Consider the following 25,273-nt stretch of genomic DNA (forward strand, 5'->3'; position numbering starts at 1 on the left):
GTGGGGAATGGCAGCAGAATAATGTTAGACAATGCATCTGTTCCCCCACTCCACATTATGTGGAGATACATGGCCTACCACTTGTGTGCCAGCCCTGACCCATCTTGGCTGAAAACATTTGAGGGGCAAAGCCTGGTAGGGTGTCTAATGGTTCCAGCAACCTGAAAGGAGGAAGTAGTCTGATCATTGTAAATAATTTTTTCTTGGGATATAAGGGGAAAAACCTTTTCCATAATCGCTTTTCATTACAAGAAGAAGCTGCTGAAGTATTGTTACATGCAGTTGTATGTATCTGTAGCTTGTTCCCCAGAATTCTCACTGAAAATCATTATTCAGTCTCGGTTAAGCTATTACTCTCAGCATATTTTCATTAAGAAGGAATGAGATATTAATACATTCTACAGGTAGAGGCAATTGTCTTACCCTGTGCCTCCATGTCCAGGGCACTAGACTGATTTAAAAGCATCTCTGGCATTGTATTAAGAGAACTATTTATTTTCCTTACTTCTTGTCTGCGAAACTGAGCTGTTTTTCTTCAAGCTTTCAAAAAAACAGGCAGAGATTAAGTATGTTGAGCCAGCAGAAGTAGTTGTGTTAATGAGCAAAGCTATAAGAGAACAGAAAATCGGGAATTATATTAGGCATCTTAGACTAAAACAGATGACATTTCCAGTTGTATTCACTAGTCATGTCTGAGACATCTGCCTTTATTTCAAAGGAGTGTTAAGTGGACTATAAAAACAAGAAATTTTAAGCTTTGATTTTGAATTGTCATTTTTATACGTCCTGTGACTATTTTGAATCAAAAATAGCCTAAAGCAGGGGTAGGCAACCTAAGGCCTGGGGGCCAGATCCAGCCCAATCACCTTCTCAATCCAGCCCGTGGACGGTCTAGGAATCAGCGTGTTTTTACATGAGTAGAATGTGTCCTTTTATTTAAAATGCATTCCTGGGTTATATGTGGGAATTTGTTCATTTCCCCCCAAAAAGTGGCCCACCACATGGTCTGAGGGATGCTGGACCAGCCCACAGCTGAAAAAAGTTTTCTGACCCCTGGCCTAAAGGATGTAGGTTTGTACTACAAATTTCCATATGAAGCCAGTGTGTTCATCTTATTTATTTATGTATGTTACATATTTCACAAGATTTATATACCACTTGATTGTATTGCATTTAAGTTTATTACAAAAAAGAAATAAAATTATCATTTAAAACATTCAAAAATAGTTAAAATCCACAATAAGCTTAAAATCCAGATTAAAACACATGCCAACATTCTAAAGGTCTGGATGTCAAAAGGCCGGGAGTTCCAAAGTGTGGATGCTGCTACTCTCAAAATCAATTTCAATTTCTTACAAGCATAGAATGAGTATTATGTGGCATCTGTAACAGTGCCAGTTACACAGATCAAAGTGGTCAAGTGGGCATATATGAGGTGATCTTGCAAGCTGAATCAACTCTTTCACTGCTGTTGTTAGTCTTTGTTTAGATGGGCATAGAAGGCTTAAATAAAACAATATATGTAATGTAAAAACTCAGACAAGTGCAGTGCTAAGGCATGAAGATGGCATGGTTCGCATTCCTAATTTCATTAACCAGCATGATAATTCTTGTGCAGCAACAAGAGGTTGTAAATGGATAAGACTGTAGTGACAGATGAAACAAAGTAACTGTGGCATTTGAAGTGCTTTGTAGGAGTCATCGCTGTGTGCATGGCCCTTGCTCTGTTCATTGGTCTTTTTCTCCCTTCTGCATCCCCCAAGAGTTCTAAATCTCCTATAATTGCCATCCCTTCTGAATATGCACATACATGGAGTGGCTCTACACTGTGAATGATTGTCTATCTCCACATGAGTCTGTCTGTACTTGGGCATTTGGGCTCTGGTGGGTCATTGGTGGATAGTGGGCGTTTTCAGTGGTGGAGCCCTGGCTTTGGAACAGCCAGAAGATCACCTGGCACCCACAGTGATGTCTTTCTGTCACCAGGCAAAGACCTTTTATATTCCTGGCGATCTCTTTTACTTGGATTATATTTTATGTTGCTTTTATAGATTTGCTATTTTTAACATATTTTATGTATTATTTACTTCATATTGTTTTTAATATTTTATGATAAGATGCCCTGATACTTGAAGAGAGCGGAATAAATCTTGAATAATAAATGACAAATAAATAAATACTGAGTGCAGATCTCTCTGCCCCATCATAAAAAGAGCACCTTGTTTCTGACGAAAGGCTAATGTGTTTGGTTGAGGCTGTTTGGGGGGGGGGAGACAGTGTGAATAAAGTTGATTGGGAGCAGATTTCTCCCTCTGCCAAAAGACTAAAACTCAGGGTCATCTAATAAAATTGATTGTTTAAGTCCTTGCACTCTGTGCTTCCAGAAAACAAAACTTTTATAGGCATCTCAGTTAGAAATGCTGCAATGAGGAGGCATAATCTCCTAGTGCCTTGCTGCTGCTATGGGGAATTAATAGTAGTGCATCTTTTTTCTTCCAATTTCTGGTGCATTTTCAAAGTACCGTATTTTTCGCTCTATAACACGCACCCGACCATAACACGCACGTAGTTTTTAGAGGAGGAAAATCCGTAGGCATGCCACCCATAGGCATTCCCTCCATAACACGCACAGACATTTCCCCTTACTTTTTAGGAGGAAAAAAGTGAGTGTTATGGTGCAAAAAATACGGTATGTCTCTTTCTGGTTTTAGAGTGTGTCCATAACCTTGGGTTGCGGAACGGGTATTTTAAGTAAGTCCAAGCTGAAGTTTCCCTCCTTGTATAAACAAAATTAAAGAAATTAAGCTTGAACCCCTTCACCTCTCAAGACTAGGATGAGTAACTTCTAGTTTGACAAGTAATTTACCATTGGCTTTCTGCCACAGCAATGCATATGTGCAGAGAGAAGCACAGTGGATAGTAGAAAGAAATGTTCTCCTACCCTGTTTCTTGGCAATTCCTTCACTTCTAATGGATATGATGAATGGTATTCTCTCTCTCTCTCTCTCTCTCTCTCTCTCTCTCTCTCATACAAGCCAGAAACAGTAAACATACCAGCTTTAATGTTGAGCAAAGACGAGATTATTCAGGAACATCTAATGTTCTTATCAGAGTGGCGCAGACACTGCTTGCATCAGTCACGGTTCTGGCCTCTGCATCATAGTCAGCTACAGAGCTCTTTCAATTTAATAGTCACTACCAGGCAGCTACTAGAAACACTGTCCTGATAAAGCAGAAGTTCTTGTCACTGTACATAATTCAACCTTGCAGAAAGAATCAGGATTTATAAAATATATTACCTGAGGGAAGCCTTTTTAAAGAGGGCGAGAATGAGGATAGACACAGGTAGCAGACGTAGGCAGTGTCTTTGTCCACCTTGCAGTTTTGTTTGCATATTATCATGTGCATATTGGGAGAGGAATCGTTCTTAACAAGAAGATGCTGTGTGGTTTGTCCATATGATGCAATAATTTCCACTACAGAGTGGCTGGCTGTAATCCTTGGAAATGTCACACAGAGTACATTAAGAAGCTCTGCAGGAGACTGAAAATGGTGGCACTCCTGGGTTTACTAAAGCAGCTTGCCCAAGTGAGGCAGCTGGTACACAAATTAATAGGTTTCCCCTGACATAATCTTTTTAGACCCAGTTCTCATGTTACTTAAGCATATGTAGGTTTCGATCTCGGGAGGGACGGGTGTACGGCTTGGTTGTATTGTGTATAAAGAATGGCTGCGTGCACAGTATACCTTCAAAGCACATTTCCCACCTCAAAGAATTCTGAGGGCTGTAGTTTACCCCTCATAGAGTTACAATTCCCAGCAACCTTTAACAAATTACAGTGCTCATAATTCTTTGAGAGGGGAAATGTGTTTCAAATTTGCTTTAAAAGTATAGTGTATACACAAAGCACCTGTTAGTTGTGATACAGATTTGGATGCCTGTATCATTGTGATTTTTACCTTACTTAAAATAAGATTTATTATAAGTCAACACAAGTTCTGCTTAGGTAAAGCTAACCTAACAATCAGCCTTTATAGGCCTGAACAATTTGGAAAGCAATAAAGAAATTTAATGATATTGATGATACGTTATTTAGATCTTTTCCAATCCGATTCAGGCCTAGCTTGGGACCGAAGCAGCCTTACTTTGGTGGAAGACCTCTGCCATGAGCCAGACAAAGAGACTGCATCCCTGTTGGCTTTTCTGGCCTTTGATACCATTGGCTATGACATCCTCCTTGGATTTCTGACTGGTTTAGGGTTAGGAAGTACTGTGCTTTGACTGGGTGTTTCCAGAAGGTAGGTGTGGGGCCACTGCCTTATGAGGACCCACAGGATTCTATTCTTTACATCATGCTATTCCGTATATATATATGAAACTGCTAGCAGGTCATCGGAGGTTTTTGGTGATGTGTCAGCTGGGGATGGAGAAGGAATTTGTTTGTTCCACTTTTTGCAGGTGACCAGCTTGATCTGACATTCCCAAATTTGTTTGTGGATTGGAACACAACTCCCAGTCAGAATACTCACTTCTCCAGATTTTGGATGTTTCAGGGAGCAAAAATTATGCACGACAACCTGTCATTCATTCATCAGTCATATTATACTAGCCGTTGATAAAAGTAGATAAAGGTTCAGTATAAAAGTTTCATCACAGAAATTACATTATAGGGGAAACATACTAAAATATAACCGTGTGTGAACAAGGGAGGGAGATCTAGAACAATAACATCTCAATTTAAACTGAACCAAACAGATTTCTTATCTGCTTAGGAGTCCCCTACATTAACTGCCCTGATCTTTTCCATTTCTTCCACTTGAGATTTCCTTGCTGCTAAGGCATGCAGCACTGACAATTATTGACAAACCTTCTAATAAGCAGATGATTTATTAATCAAAATAGGTTATTTAAGCTAGGTTATTTCTCAAGTATTTCCCCTTGACCAACCATATGAGGGATATTTCAGTACATAGTGAATTACATTCTCTGTTTGATTCAAATTACAAATACAAATCCATTGGGAAATAGGAACTTGTTTGTATGCTTGGGCAACTTTGAGAGATTTCTAATTCAGTCGTATGTGAACAGATTTTTGTTGTTATCAGGGGCCTCTCTGTGTGATCTGACCAAAGTTCAGTTAATAGCCAAAAGAAAAACTTGCATTTTAATGCAACCTATAGAGAAAGAACTCTTCCCTGCTCTCTATTTTTTATTATTTTTGTGAGGTTCTTTTGCACATTTTGCACAAAATGATTTTTTTAGCAGGATGCTGGATAACACAGTTTGCCTGTGCATCCCATGCATCCATAGATTTACTGTACAAATTTCATGCAGAAATACAGTTAATGTTGTTATCCAGTAGTATAGATAATCTTGTTTAAAATCTCTGGCATATATTTTTGTTTCAGTACTTCCTCAGAAGCTGTTGTTTGGATGGCAGCCAAGATTGGCTCTTCCCAAGATACTACTGAGTACATAACAACATAACAATGCAATATTAAAAATAGACAATAGACAATGTTATGAACTTTACCTGTAGCCTTCCAACAAAATTTCAAAGCTGAAAACAATTCTCTAAGGGAATAATTATCCCTGAATTTATAACTGGAAGAACTCTATATGGTAAATGAGCATGAGGAAGAGATAATCTGTAAACTGGAAGCTTCAGCCCTAGACATGTTTTGCTGGCCCAGGCCCAGTGCAGATATGGGTGGGACGGGGCAGTTATGATATTAGTTGCAACAAACCACAAGACAACAGTATTGGGATTTTACAGGCCACAACTTTATTGATTACAGCTGTTAGCAGGTTTTGGCATCAGCATTGAGTGTGTATCCTAACATCGACCAGCCCAATTGCTGACAGATGCTTGACAAGGTTAAGGGTCACCCTATCATGTACATCAAATCAGGGTGGCCCCACCCTTAAGACCACCATTTTGGGGAGCTATGGCCCATCAGTCCCTTTTTGGACATCAGGACAAAGCACTGCCCCCAGGATCCCTTTAAAGGGATACCGTGATCCCAACGTTGAACTGAGGCTAGGTTTTCCCTCTGGTTTGCTCCCAAGCCACAACCTTTAGCTTGCCCGTGAAAATTGAGAGGTGTTTTACAATGTGTGCTTTTCATGTTAATAATAATCTGTATGGGGGGATGGCTATTGTTTTGTTTGTTATTACGTTGTGTATTTTTGCGTTTTTATACTGTAAACTGTCCTGTGATTCTTAGTTGAGGGACAATATTTAATTTTAATTTTAACAAAATCAGTTAATGGTTGGCCTCCAGCTCTCAGTAGCCTGATATTAGCTATGTTAATGTATACAGCTTTATGTGGGGAAGTACAGCAAGGTGAAAACAATAGTGCGCCCATGACGAGGCAATGAGTTCAAATTCTAAGATGCATTCAGTTTTCAGGAAGGAGCTGCAAAGCAGTCTCTGTCAGTACAGTACATTGCACTGCAGTAGGCCGGAAGCCTTTTTGCCTGTACGCTTAGAAGTAGCAGCATTGTTTGTAAAAGGAGGCCCTGAAGAGACTTGTGTTGCGGCCTTCAGCTTGGGGGCGATGTGTAAATATGTGGACCCACACAGGCTAACACTGTTTTGTGTGAATATCTTGATGCCGACATGCGCTAAGGTTATAAAATGTAAGTCTGTTTACTCAGAGCGGTTTGCTCTTTCTAGTATAATATCTATTGTGTAAAGCATCAGTATTGTACCCTCCAGCTAAACTCCCTCCCCCCCCCCCCTGTACAAAAATCCAATGTCTTTATGTGTTTGCTTCTGCTTCAGGCATAAGGTACCAGTGAATGAAAACAATTTTGAGCACCAGTGATCCTTGTTGCCTTCAGGCCACCCTCCTCCCTCTCAAGTTGCTATTTTAATTCTGAGAAAGACAAAGAGTGACTAGCCAGGGCCCTGAGGCTTCTTGTTTATTCACGTGCCTGTCCCATGGCCCTTTTCAGCACAGCACCAAAAAGCACCCTAGATGCTGTTGCCTTGATTGAGAGGGCTGATGTTGAAGGTGTGCTGTGTTGGCTGCAATTTTTTTAAGACAGCAAAGGGAAAGAAGCCTAGAACTGCAGAGAAAACATCTACACTCACTGTGGGCAGACTTTCCTACATTTCTTGCTTGCAAAGCAGGGAAGAAAGACCTGTACGCATGCACGTGCTCAGACCTTTTGGTCTTTTCCAGGAGCCAAAGGACAAAGAACATCTAAATGGGATCTAGTGAGGCATCAAATCACACAAGAAGTATTTCTTAATGAACTGGAAGGGTTGTCCTTTTGCCTTGGGCTGGGTTGCTGGAGGAACGTTTTGCCGGTTATAATTGACAGCTCAGTGTCTTGATTGGAAGACCTGCTCTCAGATAACAGAGGTGTTGTGCTGTCTAGTTTCTGAATGTGTGTGTGTGTGTGTGTGTGTGTGTGTGCGCGTGCGTGTGCAGGTGGGGGGGCATTCTTTATTAGCTCTGTTTTCTGGAAGTTCCCCCTGTAAAAGTTCAGCCCCTATAAAATTGATTTCTGTTGGTTAGTGATTATAGGATGGGGAAGCTGTAGCAGGAAGCCAGGCCTTTAAAATCACTGGGACTAGGATGGGTTTAATTCTGCTTTCAGAGTTATGGAACCCTCTTACATACAACTGTATATCATGGTTAGTAGCAGTGCTTTTTTCCTGGGGATACGCAGGGAAACGCCTACCCCTAAACATTTTGTGAATCTAAGTTTGGCCTCATTAAGGGGCAGTATTTCAATATGAGTAGGAAACTGAGAGTACCCCTAAACTTTTTTTTAAAAAAAGGAAAAAAAACACTGCTTAGTAGGTATGATTTTCTGTGGATACTTTTTTTTTGTAAATAGTGACTTAATTTATTGGACAATTCCTGCATTTTTTCATAAGTCACACAGTTTCTCATCTTTGGACTACAAATGGGGTTGCACAGAAACCTAAAGCCTTGATTATGTTTTAAAGACTGTTTAGGTTGCAGTCTTAATGCATACTGACCTGGCAGTAAGTCCTGTTGAACTCAATGATCCTTCCAAGTAAACATTTATAGGAGTGAGTTGCCAGTCATGCAAAAGATGTCTGTATTGTGTTCATTGCAGTTGTGCCATTTTAAGATACTAAATCAATAGAATGAAGAATGAATGAAGTTAATAGGCTTGCAGGAGGTGGGTTGAGGGGCCAGTATTTTTTTTCTTCTGGAAGCCTTATCAAGGTAAACAACACATCACAGACAGTTGCATTTAATACAGCCTTTTTAGTCAGTTTGTGATCAGTAAAGTTTGACTGGAGATGCAGCAGGTGAATAGGGGTACTTACCCCTTTCCTCCCCACTTTTTCTGCACCAAATTCTCCAATCCATCTCTAGCTTCCTTTTCAAATATAGACAAACCGGGCAGTTGTCAGGTACAGTTGGGTGGGGTGTTGCTTGCAGAGATGACAACACTTTGAGCTGGAACATCTAGTTCAATCTCACCTAGTGCTGCTGTCTTAGTGCAGCCTTTTCAGCTCTCCTGCTAAGTAAAGCAATTACTAACTGCTGCGTCAGCGGCACTGGAAGCATCTTTGATAAGTGTGCTATTTCACAGATTGGTATATAGCTACCAGTTGCTTTGCAGATGCTTTTTGACAACACAGATGTGGTTGGTTGAGTACTGAAAATCACAGGAATTTGGCTTTCTCCTTTTGCATATATCAAGGCAGAGGCTGTTTTGATTGATTATGAAGCATTTCCTCCAGTTTTTCTTCTCTCTCTCTCTCCCTTCCTGAGGCAGCCTATTTTTATTGTTGTGATTTTTGTACCAGTGTAAAAGGAACACAAGAAGCAACCGTGAACACAAGAAGCAATTGTCCCAGAAAGCAGGCAAAATTAATACATTCTACACACATAATTCACTGGCACATACAAAGCTGTTTTTCACTGAGACATTGGTTCGTATTGCATAACGTTGTCTGTTTTTACAGACAACATTTCAGGGTCTCAGGCGGTGGTGTTTTTGAGCATTCCTATCTGATATTTTAACTGAAGATTGAACTCAGGACCATTGTGCATACAAAGCATTGCTCTCCTACTGGGCAGCAGCCTTTTCACTACTGATGAACCATTTTATTAATGCAGTACTGCATTTTTGTAATAGTTGATGTTGAAAAATTATATAGGAAGTGAAGGATATCTGTAATTGTAAGCTATTTTGTGTATCTCTTCATCCATTTTCAAACTGGTGTTGTCGAATAAGTGTCTCTGGCAGGTGGATGAAAATGGCAGTCTTTTTTGTTCCTGACTCTGCTACTGCCTTATTGGTTTGTTTGTTTTCTCAGTGGTGAGAAAGGTTTTACCTCACCTCATTTTTGAAAAGTCTGCTTACAGCCTTTCAAAGCTATGAAATGTTGAAACTAAAATGGCTGTGCATTCTGCTCTGATTCACATAGCATTAGGTCTGTGGGTAAAGAACCAGAAGGGCAAGTTTCCCAAGGTTAAATGAAAAAGTAGATTCCATTTCTTTCGGAGTGATCAGTTGCAAAGATCGTCACGCTTGCACCCCTTGAAGTCTTAGTATCAGCAGTAGCATTTCAACAGTTCTAGAACTGCCAGGGCCCAAATCTGTGACTCCTCCAGCTCTTTAGCCTCAGAAGATGAACTGGTACTTAATCATGGGCTGAGGATCCTCAGTTTGGAAATAGTTTGGGACCAGGGGGGCTGGCAAGCAGTAAGAGTTCAGGGAGATTGGGAGGACAGGATTAAAATGGTGGGATTTAATACATGCTTTGGGCTTCTTGAGTTAAAAGAGCAACTATATGCATTGCTGCTGCCCTAACTGTCTCAGCCTTGCTCTGAAATTCTCAGCTATTATTTTCCTCTATTGTAAACCTTTCTTGACTGTGCTGCTTTTTAGGACTGCAATTGCTTGCCTAAGAAAATCTCCAGTTTATGAACTGTGATTATCCAACAGTATGTTATATATTAATATTTGTACAGTCACATGGTGTCCTGGGGATTCAAAGAATCAAAAGATTTGCAGCTCCCATAAAGCCTCTTTAATTAACTTGATTCAGATATTATTGTGTCACTGGGTATCTCTCTCATGGGGAGAATGTTTCATTTGTTAGTACTTAGCCAAGGCATGTCACAGTTTTCATTTTGTATCTAGGGGTTTCACATGTATTGAGTGAAAATGTGTCTTGCTTTCAGTCAACCATATATGTCTGGTGAGGAAGGCTGAACCTTTCCATCTTGCCTCTAAGATGCTGCTGTGTTTGCTTTCCAGAGCTTTGAAAGGTTGTAGAATGTAGTAAAGCTTAATCTTTTCAGTCAATGACCAACCTGGCAGCAGTGTGCATGTCATGCTGTCTGGGTATACATAGTACTACATGATTTTCACGTGCCACTGCCAGGGTTGGCCATTCATTGAACAGGTTTTCCCAGATAAGCCAGTGCATTGGAGAATACTGAGCTGAACAGTGCCACTAAACTAAGTCTCACTCATACTTGTAGGTGGCCTCCTTGGCAGCACACAGGGCTGCTGTGCTCCCGCTTAGGCTGTGTTCATGCTTGAACTCAGGGGCGGAGGAAGGGGTGTGCGGTAGGGGTGGTCTGCCCCGGGTGTCAACAATGAGGGGGGTGACAAAATGCCAGGCGACATTCACCGCAGGGTCTGCAGTGCGCGCAGACCCTCTCCTGGGAGAGATTCGGTGGCTTGGGCATACGCAGGCTCCTCCACGTGGGAGGAGACAGGCAGGCTCTGGAGGCCCCGCGGTGAGCCTCGCCCCTATGGACGGTGTACCCCAGGCGGCTGAGCTGCTTCCTCCGCCACTGCTTGAACTGATAACACCAGATGGAGGCCAGCTATGTTGCCACTGCCATTTGCCTAATCATACCAGCTTTAAAATGTTCACACAAACAGTGTGGCATGGCTGTGAAGATGTTGGGGGACTTACATGCTCCTCAGTCCCACATTCTCCTCGGATGCTTAGGCCGAGGCCTTCATCAGACATGAACTAGGTCATAGAGACAAATTTATGCTGGATGTATTAGAGACAGAGATTTCACTGGAGGCCTTCAAAGAAAAGAAATAGTTGACAGATGGACCCCTGATGTTTATTGAGTAGCAAAATATCTTTCTGGAGAAAGAGTTTTTAGACATGTACTGAGTCTGTTTTGTTCTTTGGGTAGAAAAGCAACATTCAAGAAGGGACAAAGGTTCTGTGTTCTCATGTTGCCAGTCTAGCTGTCTGATGACCGAGCTGTGGATGTATCCTTATGGGCTTTTCTTTGTTTTTGTCTTCTAGGTGCAAGAATGGTTATGTTTAAATTGCCAGATGCAGAGAGCTTTGGGGATGGACATGACCACTGCACCCCGTTCCAAAAGCCAGCAGCAGCTACATTCCCCGGCACTTTCCCCTTCCCATTCCCCAGCCAAACAGCCACTGCCCCATGTGGCACCAGGACCAGAGAAACAACCAGGAACTATGCAGCCAGGCCCCAGGCCAAGTGCTGGTGTCATGCAGCCTGAGACCCCCAAACCACCCCCCGCTTCAGCCCAGAGGGAACCACCCAGCCAAGCCCAGCCAAAACCTGCTGCTCCTCAGGAAGTGGTGAGGTCTTCCCCTCAGCATCAGCAAGCAAAGCCTTCGTCCACGGATCAGAGAAAGACTGTGGGAGACTCTCCAGCTAAGACTTCGGCCCCTGCCCCCAGTGCTGGGGCGCAAGAGCAGCCCCAAGAGGGCCTCACTGGTAAACTCTTTGGATTTGGGGCTTCCCTCTTGACCCAGGCAAGCACACTCATGTCTGTCCAGCCAGAGGCCACCCCACCAAGTCAGCAGTCCCCTGGCAAAGTGCCTCCGAAAATTGTCTTCAGCGATGCCAGCAAAGAAGCTGGTCCTAAAGCCCCAGGCACCACACCTGGAATGCAGGGTAAGGCTGGAACTGTCCCGGCTGCAAAGCAAGCAAAAGCAGAACAAGTAATTAAGCCAAAGGAAGTGCCGAAAGCAAGGGTCTTGTGCCCCCTCTGTAAAGCAGAGATCAACGTGGGCTCCGGTGAACCCTCCAACTATAATACCTGTACATCCTGTAAGCAGCAGGTCTGCAACATGTGTGGATTCAACCCAACACCTCATCTGGTGGAGGTAAGGCTCCTAATTTAATTTTTAACACAGTGTTGAAAAGCAGTGCATTTCCTGTGGCTGGTTTCAATATAGATAAGGATATGGTTGATAAGGATATGAATGGCAGTGCATGTTTTGATTGGTTTGATGGGGGATATTAGCAACTATTCTCATAGGAAAACAAATGCATAAAGGAATCTTATGTAGTTTCCCTCTTGCTCCTCCAAAATTTGGTTTTGGAAGATACTGGGGGGAACAAAGTGATCATGTTTTCTTGGCCTGTGAGAGGATGAGGGTCCCTGGGAAAGTAGCACTGTGAAAGCAACGGGCAAGTAATTTTTTATTTTGCTTTGCTTCTGAACGCAAAAGCATCAAGCCTGGGTAAGAAGGAGCTGCTCTGGATTTGGTTGCATTTGGTTTGGATACCAAGCTGAAATGGCAGAATGCTTTGCAACTTGCTGGGATAGATCCTGATGATAATTATTTGATTGCCAAAGAGTTGATGGAGTAACGGCCTTGTCTAGCGAGTACATGAAGGCTGGAGTTGACTTGATGAACCTTGTCCTTGTGGGTAAGGGCAGAAGAATGTACGTAGGGAAAGGTCTTAAGGTACCCAAGCCTTGTATCACCACACAGATATCTCTTTCCTGTTCTGCAATATGGAAATGGTTACGAATGCATATTCTGGTCTTGGGTTTCTGAAGTTTAAAGGAAATATGATAGTAGATGAGTCATCCATCATTTTATTAAAAAAAAGTCTTTGATTTGCACCTGGAAGATGTCATGCTGCTTTCATAGGTAATCAGTTTCAGCATGAACTGTAAATGGTGAATTTCCTAGGAAGATGGTGTAGTCATACCCTTTACATCTAATTGGAAATGTATGTGAAGTCCTCCAGTTCTGCTAGAATCTAATGGATCATTGCAAAAATCACCATGGAGCAATGTTGGCCCTTTCATGAGTCCAGACCAGAGGCACAGAACCTGAGAGTTCTCAATTAATTTACCGTCTTTATCTGATAATCCTCAGCATAGTAGGGAGCTTATAACTAGAGGTTATAACTACAGAGAACTGAGTCACATGGCCTGGATCTATTATCCACCCAGTCTCTAGTATGGATCATACATTTTTTGTTGGTGGAAATGGAGGTTGGAAAATGCACAGTAAGCACAAGCCTGTCTCTTAGTGCACAATATTAAGAAGATTGAATTATAGGATTTTACAAAAGTAATTTATTTGGAAGCAATTTTGTTTCTTCTAAACCACTTTTACATCTTTTTGGAGATATAAAAAAATTCCATTCTAAATCATAAAATTGGGTTAAGGTTGGTGTTATTTAAATCAGATTAAAAGTTACTGTGACATACACATAAAAAATCAGATCAGCGTTTATGGCACAGCAGTGCCTTTTGATTTTCAGGGCATTATTTCAGGAGATGGTTTTTGGGGCTGGTCCTAAAAGTCTTACTCTTTTTAAAAATTCTCTTCTGCAATGTAAAGTCAGGGATCTATGCAGTTCCTGGTGCTCTGGGAGCTGGAACTGATACCTGGGCAGCAGATGGCTTCTCAATTAGCACAGAAGCAGCACTGTGACCGTGTTGTGGGGTGCTGCACCGCTGTGGGTACATATGCTGCTTGGATGGGACATAAAATCCAGTCCGTGATTACCTGGCTCGAATCCAAGTACCATTTAGCCCTCCCTGCACCCTTCATTTCCCCAAAGGGGGAAAAGAGCTATCTTGAAATTTCAAGTGTATATAGATGTTTCTCACAACAACTTTAAGTGGCTTCTGGTTTACTTTAACTACTACTGTCAAACAGCTGTCACCTCCCACACAGCAAAAGAGTGCTGCATTTTAGTGGTGGCGTTGAAATGCCTGTGTGGGTGTGATGCTACCACGGAAGTTGCAAGACTAGTAGTGTACTGCATTATTATATAGCTCTATCCACAGGAAGCCCAAAGACCCCTTATTTTAACAAGCCAAGCTGCACCCCTAGATGACCCCAAAAGAATACACTAATCCTAAGTAGGAAGTTCAAGCCATCTACAACAAGAATGAAATTGCAAGCGTGTTTTTTATTTTTAAGCATCACACTAGCTTTCTCTGGGAACTCGCACCTTGTTTTCCTTGTCTGATAAAAAAATGGCTTAAACAGTGTAATCATGTGAATTGGGTAATGACATTTCTTTGCACGGAGCAGTGACTTTGTAACATTGGTGCAATGAAGTCAGCAACAGCTTCATAGCATTTGAATAGTAATGTCAAGGACTGGGGGACCCTTTTAAAACCCCACATAGCTCAATGTTGCATGTAAGAGCAGAAGAACAAGGAGCAAGAGAGGATGCCATATTCCATTTTACAGAATGTAAAACCTTGACTGAAGCAGCACAGTGCAGATTGGAACATTCCATAGGAGCAAGGTGCAGCCAAGTTCTGATGAAGGGATGAGCCATTGGTTAAAAATGGGGCAACAAATAGCAAGGGGAAGTAGGAAGGGTTTCAAATGTATATGGTTAGCTCCTTAGAGTAGAAGATGCCTCCACCTTCACCTCCACCTTGGCAGTTGAACGGGTGTGCCACCCCTTAAGGGGTGCTGCTTCAGGCGGCTCCCTCATCCTGCCTCATGGGCGGTCCAGCTCTCCTAACAGCCAATAAATCAGCAAATCTCTGACACTATAAAGTTTGGGGTATTCCCACTTCTGCAGTGTTTTGTGTAAACAAAATAACTCCATAGGACTCTGGAACTGCATGCCTAATGTTTGAAATAGGCTGCTACTGCCAAATTCTGAGTTATTTATGAATGCTGAACAAAAATGCAGGTTTTTAAAAGATGCAAATTCCACCAGCAGGTGCGGAGGGGAGAATTTAAGGCTTTCCTCCCCTGCTTCAGTCCTGAGGACAATCCTTTTACTAAAGCTAGTATTTGCTTTGGGGAAGAAATTCCCCATTGGCACCAAGAGAACAGGGATGAGTACTGTGCTCTACAAAAAGATGTATAAGCATGGTTCACTGAAGAAAAGAGGTGGGGAGTTAAACTGTATATCACTCTTGCTAACCTAGGAAGGTTGGGAAAGTAAGGAACCATTAAAGCTGCTTGCTCGTTGGATTGTTCATTTCACCATTCTCTCCGTCAACTCCTAATGAATAAGCTGGCAGAATAAAAACCTGTTCAGTCATATATTGATTAAAATTTACATTTGTATATTGTTTTCCTCCTTTAATAGAAATGTAGCAATTGGCCTGCAAAAACAATGGTGCTGTAGTGCCAGAATGTATAGACTCAGATCTTAGGATGGCAATTGCAGAGTAGGAGCATGTTTGATTCCCTTGGGACAGAAGATGGGTGTTCCCTGCTGCTGCCCAAACTTAGAATTTTTAGGGAGCAAGGAAGATGTTGGCCTTTCTATGCAGCACCCCAAGGACCAATTGAGTGGACCTGGAGCACAGCCATCAACGCTAAACTTGCCTTTTACTTATTTTATTCTTTGCATTTATGCCCCACCCTCTCCCAAAGGAACTTGGGAAAACATAAATGAGGGTTTGCCCCCATTCTGTCCTCACAAGAATCCTGTGAGAAAAGCTGGCCCAGGGGCTGACCCAGAGTCACCCAGTGATTTTCAGAGCAGAATAGGAGTCCAACTGCAATCTTCTTAACCACACTATACCACCCTAATTCTGGGTGACTCTGCCCTTCTTGCCAGGTATAGGATGAAATCTTTACAGCATTGGTGCAAATTATTTGTTTGTCCTGTGGAGAAGGTTAGAAGAATCTACACAGCTGACTCTATGATTTGTGCTTGTGGTGAGCTCTTCCGCTATATAATTAGTTGTGCTCAGAAGCAAGCTCACTTGTAGGCATGTGAACTTGCCCGCTTGCTAAAATCAAAAATTAATGTTCAGCAAACAGTTCTGTCAGCTTGTGTAGCTGCTTGCCATATAAACAGAAACAGAGAATGTTAGGTACACCACTGTGTATTTTTCTTTTATTTCAATATCTGCAAGATTATGCTAATTAAAGATTGATAAATAATAAACCAAAGACTACAGGCAATGTAAGTTTTCTGCACCAAAAAAGAAGGAAAGAAATGAAGGCAGTACTGTACTCCTGGATAACTTTTATTTAAATCAGTTCTCTATAGCTATAACAATGTTTGTTGTTAAAAGCAGACTTCACATTGTTCATGAAAGGTACAGCGAGACAAAATAATGCTTGCTATTAGATTTTGCCTGTCATGTCCATATAATTTTAACAGCTCAGTCCAGTGGTGCTGGGTATAGGGGGCGGAGGGGGCTTCAGCTCTCCCAATACTTTTTGGCAGGGGGTAGTGCCCCCCCAATATTGAGGGGGCTGCCACCACACACTGCCGCAGCTGCATGCACATCCCAGCGCCAGCCTCTGCCCAGCAACCCAGATTCTGGGACAAGAGTGGGTGGTCTTTGCTTCACTTGTCCCAGCCATACCCTGGCTCCTGGGCTGTGGCTGGGACAAGCAAGCGCGGAGATCACCCTCCACAGGTCTTGTGGGCAGCATCACGAGACGCATCACATGACCGCGCCCCCTTAAGGTGGGGGGCAAGTCGGCACCCCTGGCTCAGTCCTAACTATACTTAGAAAACTTGGACGTACTATTGATTTTAACTGCAAGAGAGGTAGTCATATTAGTTGCAGGAGAAACATAAAAGAGTCTTATGGCGCCTTCAAGACTAATTCATTTATTTTGGGACAAGCTTTTTTGAGCTACACCTACTCTAATCAGATACATGGGGCTTTTCCACACTGAGGTTTATTGTGTGTTTGCAGCTGTTTGCTTTCACATTTAATTTGTGTAGTCCACATGATGTTACCCTCAAACAACACCAATCTCGATGTTGAGTAAATTTGGCTTCACCCAACAATGGACAATCAGGTAAGTGGGGGGGAACTGGGCTCCAAGCTGTTCCACTTGGGGTTGCATACAATTTGTGTGTTTTGGGGTGAATAGATCTGTTGTTACTTTGTGCTATACCCCATTACATGGCAAAAGGCGCGAGAGGATGGTCTCTGGCCACACTGCAGTTTAAATTGCCTGCGGCCATGCCTCCTGCCGGCACTGATTGGATGGCGGGGCCACCCCTGGGCAGGGCCCTGCCCTTACTCCGACAACAGGGCCAGACAGCATCAAGGAGGCCGTCAGTCTCCACCCCCAGCCAGATCATTGCAGGGGCTGAGACCCAGCCACAACGCTACCCACCAGAGCAGACTTGTGCTATGCCCCATTACATACACACTGCTTCCTCAATGTTTTCATTTCTTTTCTGGCTGCGCTTGTAACTCTTTTCAGCTCGGAAGGAAGAAAGATTCATTGAACTCAGTGTATATAGCATTACATGCTGAATGTTTTAAAGAAGAGAAAAAATCTGATGGTGGCAGTGGGAGCCCTGTATATTAAATTCGGATGTCTGTTGGCTTCCTATGAAGCCAGAGAGCGGGAGGACAATTTAAATTGCAACATGGGGAGATGGAAGGAGTTGCTGAATGCTTCCACTGAAACTGCTTCTCCCCAGCTGTGTTCTTCCCAGTGAGACTCCCATGACTAGAAATAATCCCCTTTAGGTAAGACTGATATGTGACCCCAGTGTTAATTTGAAAAATAGTGGAAACATGAAAATGCAACACGTCTATGAAACACTGTTTAAACGGATGGTTCAGGGATGCGTTTGGTATAAGGAGTTCATCTGTTACATCTGAATTGAACTGAATAATGCTTTTTATCCCCTCCAAGTCAATTTCCATTATATTTTTTATAATATTGATTTTCAAAATCTCTTTGGAGGCAGCCATCTCCTTGTTCAAAGGACTTCAGTTGTCCATTTCTCTTGAATCTTATACTGTAGGAAACATTTTTACAGATTTTAAGCACGTTTTGCCTCCCTGAGCTGGATTGGATTTGCAGGAGATCCTCTAAGGCCTTTACTTGCTTTGCCAGAAGTGGAGGCATGGATTGCAGCTTTCACTTTTTCTGCAGGAGTGCTACGCTGCAGCTCCTTTTCCCCCTCTTTAGCTGTTCTAGCTCTGCAGTCACCAAGGTCAGCAGATACAACTCCAAACACTCCAGAGGACTGAACTACTGAGGAAGATGAGCCCAGTTTGAGCTGTTAAAAGATTATACATGCTCTGCTCCCAATGGAGGATGGATTCCTGTTTCAGAGGGGTGATGAACCCCTGTCTATAATGTACCTGCCACCGTCACTGTTGAAAAGCAGTGTTATAGTGTTACAAGAGGAGCAGCCCCAATTTCTGACTTCATGTGTAAAGTGGTGATATACACATACAGTAGGATCGTGTCTTGCTCAGGGTTTACTTTCTGAGGGAGTAGTACGTAAAGCCAAAGTTGTGTATATTCAAAACAATCCCCTGGAACTACCCCAGCACAAACAATTTTACCTTCCAAAGCCTGCACGAGATCTTGCAAGGGCTTCCAAGATTTTGTGAAGGCCTCCAGAACCCACAGGAGACCTTCCCAAGCCCGGTAAGCAAGGCAAGGAACTCTCCGACTTGCATACATTTAATATTAGTGTGATATCAGCTGGCCAGCCACCAGGCACGTCAGGTTGCAGTCGCACAAGTTAAATCAGCACAAGTTGTGATCCTACTGTACACTGCATATATGTCAAGGTTGCAGTCTTTTCCTGGGGAAGGAGGAACAGTTGTGGAGATATATGCAGTGTTACATAGTTTGCTGCGTGTGTGAAAGAAATTGTGCCATCTAAGTCTCCCTGCCCTAATATTCTGTACAGCAGAAAAATCCCCAGCAGATGCATATTCAAGCCCCAAAGGAGATTTCACAACCTCCCTCCCTAGACAGCTTCTTGTGTACAGCTAGAAAGTTGGCTGTTATTCAGATCTCTGGGGAGACCATTTCAAGCAGTAGAAGCAGACCTATTTCAGGGTTGCTTTCCTAACCCCTTTCCCCTGGAGAGAGAATCCATGATAGCTCCACAGCTCTCTCCATGGTGTATCACTATTCAGCCAATGGGAGGCAATGCCTCTCTTAATATATATGGCAAAAGGTCTGTCATTATTGTTGTTTATTAATTTTGCATAACTAACTATTATAGAAAATTAATTGAAGAAAAAATAGATGTGTCCCAGCTCTGATTGATTTAATATTTAGTTAGCAGTGCTGATACAGTCCCTTCCCAGAGCACTTATAGTCTATATTAAACTGGCTGACAGGGATACACAGAGAGGTCATGGTTTGACAGAGAACTAGAAATGAGGTAAGGAAGAATTTGGAGTACAAGGTAAGGTTAAGCTGTTTCTAGAAACACCCAGTCAAGCTCGCAACCCCAGTCAAGCTCGCAAAAATATATCATTTGCCCGATAATAAATGTTGGAAATGCAAAGAAACTGAAGGTACATTCTTTCACCTTTGGTGGACGTGCCCAAGAATTAAGGCTTTCTGGGAAATGATCTATAATGAAATGAAAAAGGTATTTAAATATACCTTCCTGAAGAAACCAGAGGCCTTTCTTCTGGGCATTGTCGGCCAATTGGTGCCAAAGAAAGACAGAACTTTTTTAATGTATGCTACATCAGCAGCAAGGATTCTTATTGCAAAGTATTGGAAGACACAAGACACTTTGGAAGAATGGCAGATGAAGGTGATGGACTATATGGGATTGGCAGAAATGACTGGCAGAATCCGAGACCAGGGAGAAGAGTCGGTGGAAGAAGATTGGAAGAAATTTAAAGACTATTTACAGAAATACTGTAAAATCAATGAATGTTAGAATGATGTTGGATTGAAATTAAGCGGTTTCCAGCTGTAATGCTTTAAGAGAATATGGAAAAAAGGATTACAAATAGGTAATAATATAATGGTAAGGATTTGCTGAACTAACAATTTGTGGTGGAATACAAAAAAGGGAGGTACGAGGAGGTCCGGGAAACAAGTTAAAGGAAAATAAGCAATTGAAAATTTATGTGTTTTTAAATTTTCTTTATTCAGTATTTTTATTTATCTGTTTTTTCTCTTTTTTATTTTATTGTAATATCTTAAAAAATCTTAATAAATATCTTATAAAAAAAATAGAAACACATAGTGATGAAGCTAGTCTTGAGGAGGGAAGGAAGTGACTTGATGAAAAAGAGAGGGGATATGATACAGTCGCTGAAAGTGTCATGGCAAGATTCACAGTGGAATGAAAAGCACACCAATAGCAGCTAATCTTGTTGGGATGTTGAAAGAGTGCAGGGGAAATAAGGAGAGATGTGAGGCATGGTATGTGGACAGAGATGTGGAGCAGCTTTGCAAATAGGGACTGGAGGGTTATAGAAGGAGTTATGTGGAAGTGTAAAGAGAGAGGAATATGATCATAGCAATGGGATGACAACCTGAAACAAAATAATAATAATAATAATAATAATAATAATAATAATAATAATAATGGAAGATGTGCAGGAGCGAAAGCCAGAAATGTGGAGATTAGAACAATTTAGATAAGAGCTGACCCCAGCATGGACATGCTGTCCAGGTTATTCAAAAATAGAAAAATTATGGTTCTTTAAAGGGAATTTAATATCATGTCATCTAAACAAAAATATTGGAGCATTAAGAGGAAGACGTTGCTCGTGGTGAGTACATATGTAGGGCTAATGTCTTTGTTGGATATTCAAATAGCAGAATGGGAGCAAATGAGTGGGTAATACATGTCATAGGTATTCTGGCTTGGGCGGGGTATAAATAGTAAATTATTATTATTATATCAGTAGGCAAAGCCATATTCATTTTTGTGGGGAAAGCAGCAGAAACTGTTTACCAGGAAAATATCCTTATTTAAGGTAGGCAGCCATACTCCTACTGTTTCTAGAGGAATACTGTGGATTGGGTGTTCTCTTTTGGTTGACAGAACATTTCAAGCCAACATTTGCAATGCATACTACAGTCTGCATAGTTCAGTCTGTTGGAAATCTGAACAAATAGGAGGCTTCCATGGCAAATGGAGTGACTGAATTCCCATACATAGATATCATCCAGAATAGCAGCTTTCTGAACAAATCATATCTTTGTAGATATCTACAAAGAGATAAATAAAATCAATAGAATAAACATGTGCTTAGAAGAGGTTTTAGGGATGATGACTGCCTAGCACTGCCTTCTGCATTGCCTAAAGTCTTAGACAACTTCCCTTTGGTTTTAAAGAGTAAATGAAAGAACATGCAAAAATAATCTGTGGCAGTACAGCCCTTCAGCTAATAAGATAAAGTGACATATGATTTGTGTCAAGCTTCTAGCAGAGAATATAACAGAATCTGAATCTGAAATAGTAAAGAGAGTTTGAAAGACAAGACACTACTGGTGTGTTCAGCACTGTTGTTTTAGTGATTATCATTGCTAAACGCATCTCTACATATTGTATGTACACATGGATTGAATCCTCTTGGAATTGCAGGATTGACATTTATTTATTTTAATTTATTTCCCTAACACAACAGACTGAATTTGTGCAGTAGCATTCATTTATTGCTATAAATGCAAATCAGTTTGATGTGCTTTGCCAGAACTGGGGGGTGGGTGGGGATTTTGATATGGACATGCGAAGTGACCTGGTTCCAGACTTGGAGGGAAATTGAATTTATCTTCTGTTGAAAAATTAAAGGAACAAATTAATGTAAGATTGCAATCCTAAAGACACTTACTGAGAGTAAACCACGTTGAACTCACTGGCATTTACTTTCAAGTAAACATGCTTAGTGTTATACTGTACATTTGCTAAAGATATCTACATACCTTGAATGTACACATCCACCTTTGTACTATGCTAGGAAAGGAATAGTGGGAGAGCTCTGTTCACACCAGTCATTGGAAGATTTTTTATCTTTTTAATAAGGTTGAAGTTGTTGAGGAGGTGATGACATCATCCCACCAACTCTCCTCCTCCCCTAAAGACAAATGATTTAAGTTAGCTGCACCTCAATCTCCCAATCTGAGATTCTGGATGCCAAGTTGCACAGGAATTGGACCTTAGATAATATTTTGAACTGCAGGAGTCAGGGAATCAGACCCAAATCAGGACAACAATTACAAAATCAATTAGAAAGCAACTCCACCCAGAGGAACGTTTCGTAACAATGTTCATAATTGTGAGTCAAGTCACTACCCCTCTCATGATATTTGAGAATTTAATAAACCAAACCACAAATTGGAGAAAAGGCATACTGTCAAATATCTAGAGAAATTTATTAGCTCAAACATTGGGAGCGCGTGACAGACTTAAAAGAATTGGGGAACATTAACTCTGGAAATTGGCAAGGTTAAGTGGAAAAGGATTTGAAGCAAAGCACTGTTGAAACAATTTCTGCTAGAGTCAGAGAGAACTCTTTAAAGATGGCATTTCGCTGGTACCTTATTCCTCACATACAAAATAGAATGACTAACACGGTTTCTCCATCATGTTGGAGGCAAAGTGAGAACTGAGGAACATTTTTCCTTATGTGGTGATAATGTGAGAGAATTGCAACATCATGAGGAGGAGTTTTCCATGGTACAATTGGTTATCAGTCATTGCTTCCAGACCCACAACTTGGCATTATTACATATATTTGAGGGGCTGTGCACAAAAAACTCGTAACATTCTTACTGATAGCAGCTAGACTTGTGATTGCTAAAAAATTGAAGGTCTTGCAATAATTCCTTTCTGGATAATTGGTACCAGGAAGTATGGAAAATGGCATTGATGGAAAAACTTGTGCATCAGACAACTTTCAAGCTGGTTAGTATTGCTTCATTACGCATGCAAATATGCCAGAGCATGGATTCAGTCACCAATTATCCCTGGACAACTTTGGATAAGCAATCTTAAGACCTGTGAATCCATAAGTATAATATCAAACATGGACTCATTCTGGACCTGATTATTAAATTGATATATTGGTAACATGACTCCCACTTAATTAATATTATTCCTATTAATACTAAATACATGATTTTCTTTTTCTAAAAAAGAGAGGTAGAAGTTTTTGTATAACCTACCTCCTATCCCATATGCTACGAAGATGTGGCAATTGATCATTGTAAATTCTATATACCAGGCATAGGCAACCTCGGCCCGCCAAATATTTTGGGACTACAATTCCCACCATCCCTGACCATTAGTCCTGTTAGCTAGGGATCATGGGAGTTGTAGTTCCAAAACATCTGGCAGGCCGAGGTTGCCTATGGCTGCCATATAGCTTACACGCTCCATGCAGTTTTCTCAAACCATGCAGAATCCCAGCAGTCTGAACACACCCAAAGACATTTTTCATCTTTATGGCAGTTCACAATATTGTAATTACTCTTTCTTGTTTAATTGTTTGCGCCTATATGATAGGCACTGGCATCTATTAAACTGCCTTACGGAGCAGTGCCAAGAGACGTGACCTTTGGGGTGATGTGCAAATTTCAAATGGGGAGACAGCTTGTATGTGGGGGTGTGGGGCAATGCAAAAGTTCACTTCAGACATGGCAGATTGCACTTTCTCTTCCCCTCCCCACCTACTTTGACATCCAAAATAGCCCTCAGTTGTGATGTTGAATGACTGACATTCAATTCTGTATAGTTACTGTGGTATATAGCTTATAACACCATTGGTTTGTTTTTACACTGTTCGTCCTTAATATAATAATATGCAATTCTAGAAGCCTAATGTTTGCATGATCACTTCCCATATTTTCAAATAGAGAGTCTTAGCATTCAGGTGACAAAATGAAATAAGTGACAGGGCTGGAGAAGGTTCCTATAGATGGGAAGGAGTCCTAAAGCTTACAGGAAAATACGATCTCAAAAAAACTGCCACCTCTCTCCTGAAAATCAGAGGGGACTGAGAGCCATGTATGTACGGTGCCCTCCTGATGCCAGAGAGCAGATGCAAGCTTTAGCTACCAAAATTGGGAGTTGGACCCAATACGCAAACTATGATTTATTTTATTGTATTGCATACTTATACCTTCTGTCTCTGTTTCTTCATAGCATCCTTGCTTCTGAAACATTAAGGAGAGGCCTCTGAATACTAACTGCTGGGAAGTGAGTGTAGAAGAGTGCTATTGCCTTTATGTCTTGCTTGCCGGCTTCTGATGAACATCTGGTTGGCTATTGTGGGAAACAGTATGGATTCCTGGATGAATCTATGGTTTAACCCAGCAAGGTTTCTGTTATGTTCTTAAGTACTTTGGTTTTTATTTTTCTCTGAATAAATTCCTATTGATTCTAGAGTTCCCATTCTCCCTGGTAGTGACTGGATACTTGAGTGTGAATTTCCACACAGTCATGAAGCTTGCCAGGACACCTTAGGTTAGTTATTATCCGATCCACTAGTCAGTTAGGTGAGCCACCTAACCTACCTCACAGGGTTGTTGTGAAGATAAAATTTGGAGGGGGACCAAGTACGACATTTGAGCTCTTTGAAAGATAGGTAAGCTATAAATGTAATACATAATAATTCTACATCTACACATTACTCAGAATTGTGCAAAGTTCTTGCTGTGGCATTATATTCTCATTACAAGCTCACATTTCCAGTGTGTTCAGCCCTTTATTAGCAAAGTCCTTCTCTGCCGGATTGCTAATATTCCTTCTGTGCTTTGTTTGAGAAAGAGCATGGGATCCAGAACGTCATGCTCATCCTATTGAAAGCTCTGTGTTCTTTAGTTAACAATCTTTCTGTAACCCTTTAATCTTTAGAAGCAGTAGTGGATGGCATTGTAGTTCTCATTATCTGGACCTTTATCATTAGCGGAGATTATACAGATCTAATGGTAGACTATCACTAAGAATTGCTCCTTCCTGATCCACTTAGCATATATTGTTTAATCAGCCTGTCTGCCAGTTCTGGTTGATTCCATTCAAACAGATTTTTGAGTTTGCGCCCCTGTGCAGGTGTCATCTAGGCTTACAAAGGTCCTGATTTCCCATCAAAAACCAATGATTCATACCAGAGTTCAAAAGAATTAGTCATATAAAAAATGTAGAGAATGGCCCTGCTTTATATCACCTACTGGAAAAATGCACTGTAACAGTCAGGTTTGAAGTTATAATGAAAGGAAAAGTGGGATTGGCGGGGGGGGGACGGGACTGAAGCACAGTCTGTCCTACTTCCAGTTTTTGCATTTGGCTGTTATGAATAATGCTTGTAAATTATATAAAGCA

The 25,273-nt window shown here is 41.4% G+C and overlaps 1 protein-coding gene across 2 annotated transcripts in view; it reads left to right on the plus strand.

Moving 5' to 3' along the window:
* Positions 1–25,273, plus strand: part of BSN (bassoon presynaptic cytomatrix protein) — a 210,029-nt gene that overhangs the window by 38,197 nt on the left and 146,559 nt on the right. For both annotated transcript variants that reach the window (XM_053377413.1, XM_053377412.1), the window contains exon 3: positions 11,287–12,123. In XM_053377413.1, the coding sequence (XP_053233388.1) occupies positions 11,287–12,123 (837 nt within the window). The remainder of the gene's footprint in view (positions 1–11,286; positions 12,124–25,273) is intronic.

The sequence above is a fragment of the Podarcis raffonei genome, chromosome 2 (assembly GCF_027172205.1).
Source record: "Podarcis raffonei isolate rPodRaf1 chromosome 2, rPodRaf1.pri, whole genome shotgun sequence".
Lineage (NCBI taxonomy): Eukaryota > Metazoa > Chordata > Lepidosauria > Squamata > Lacertidae > Podarcis > Podarcis raffonei.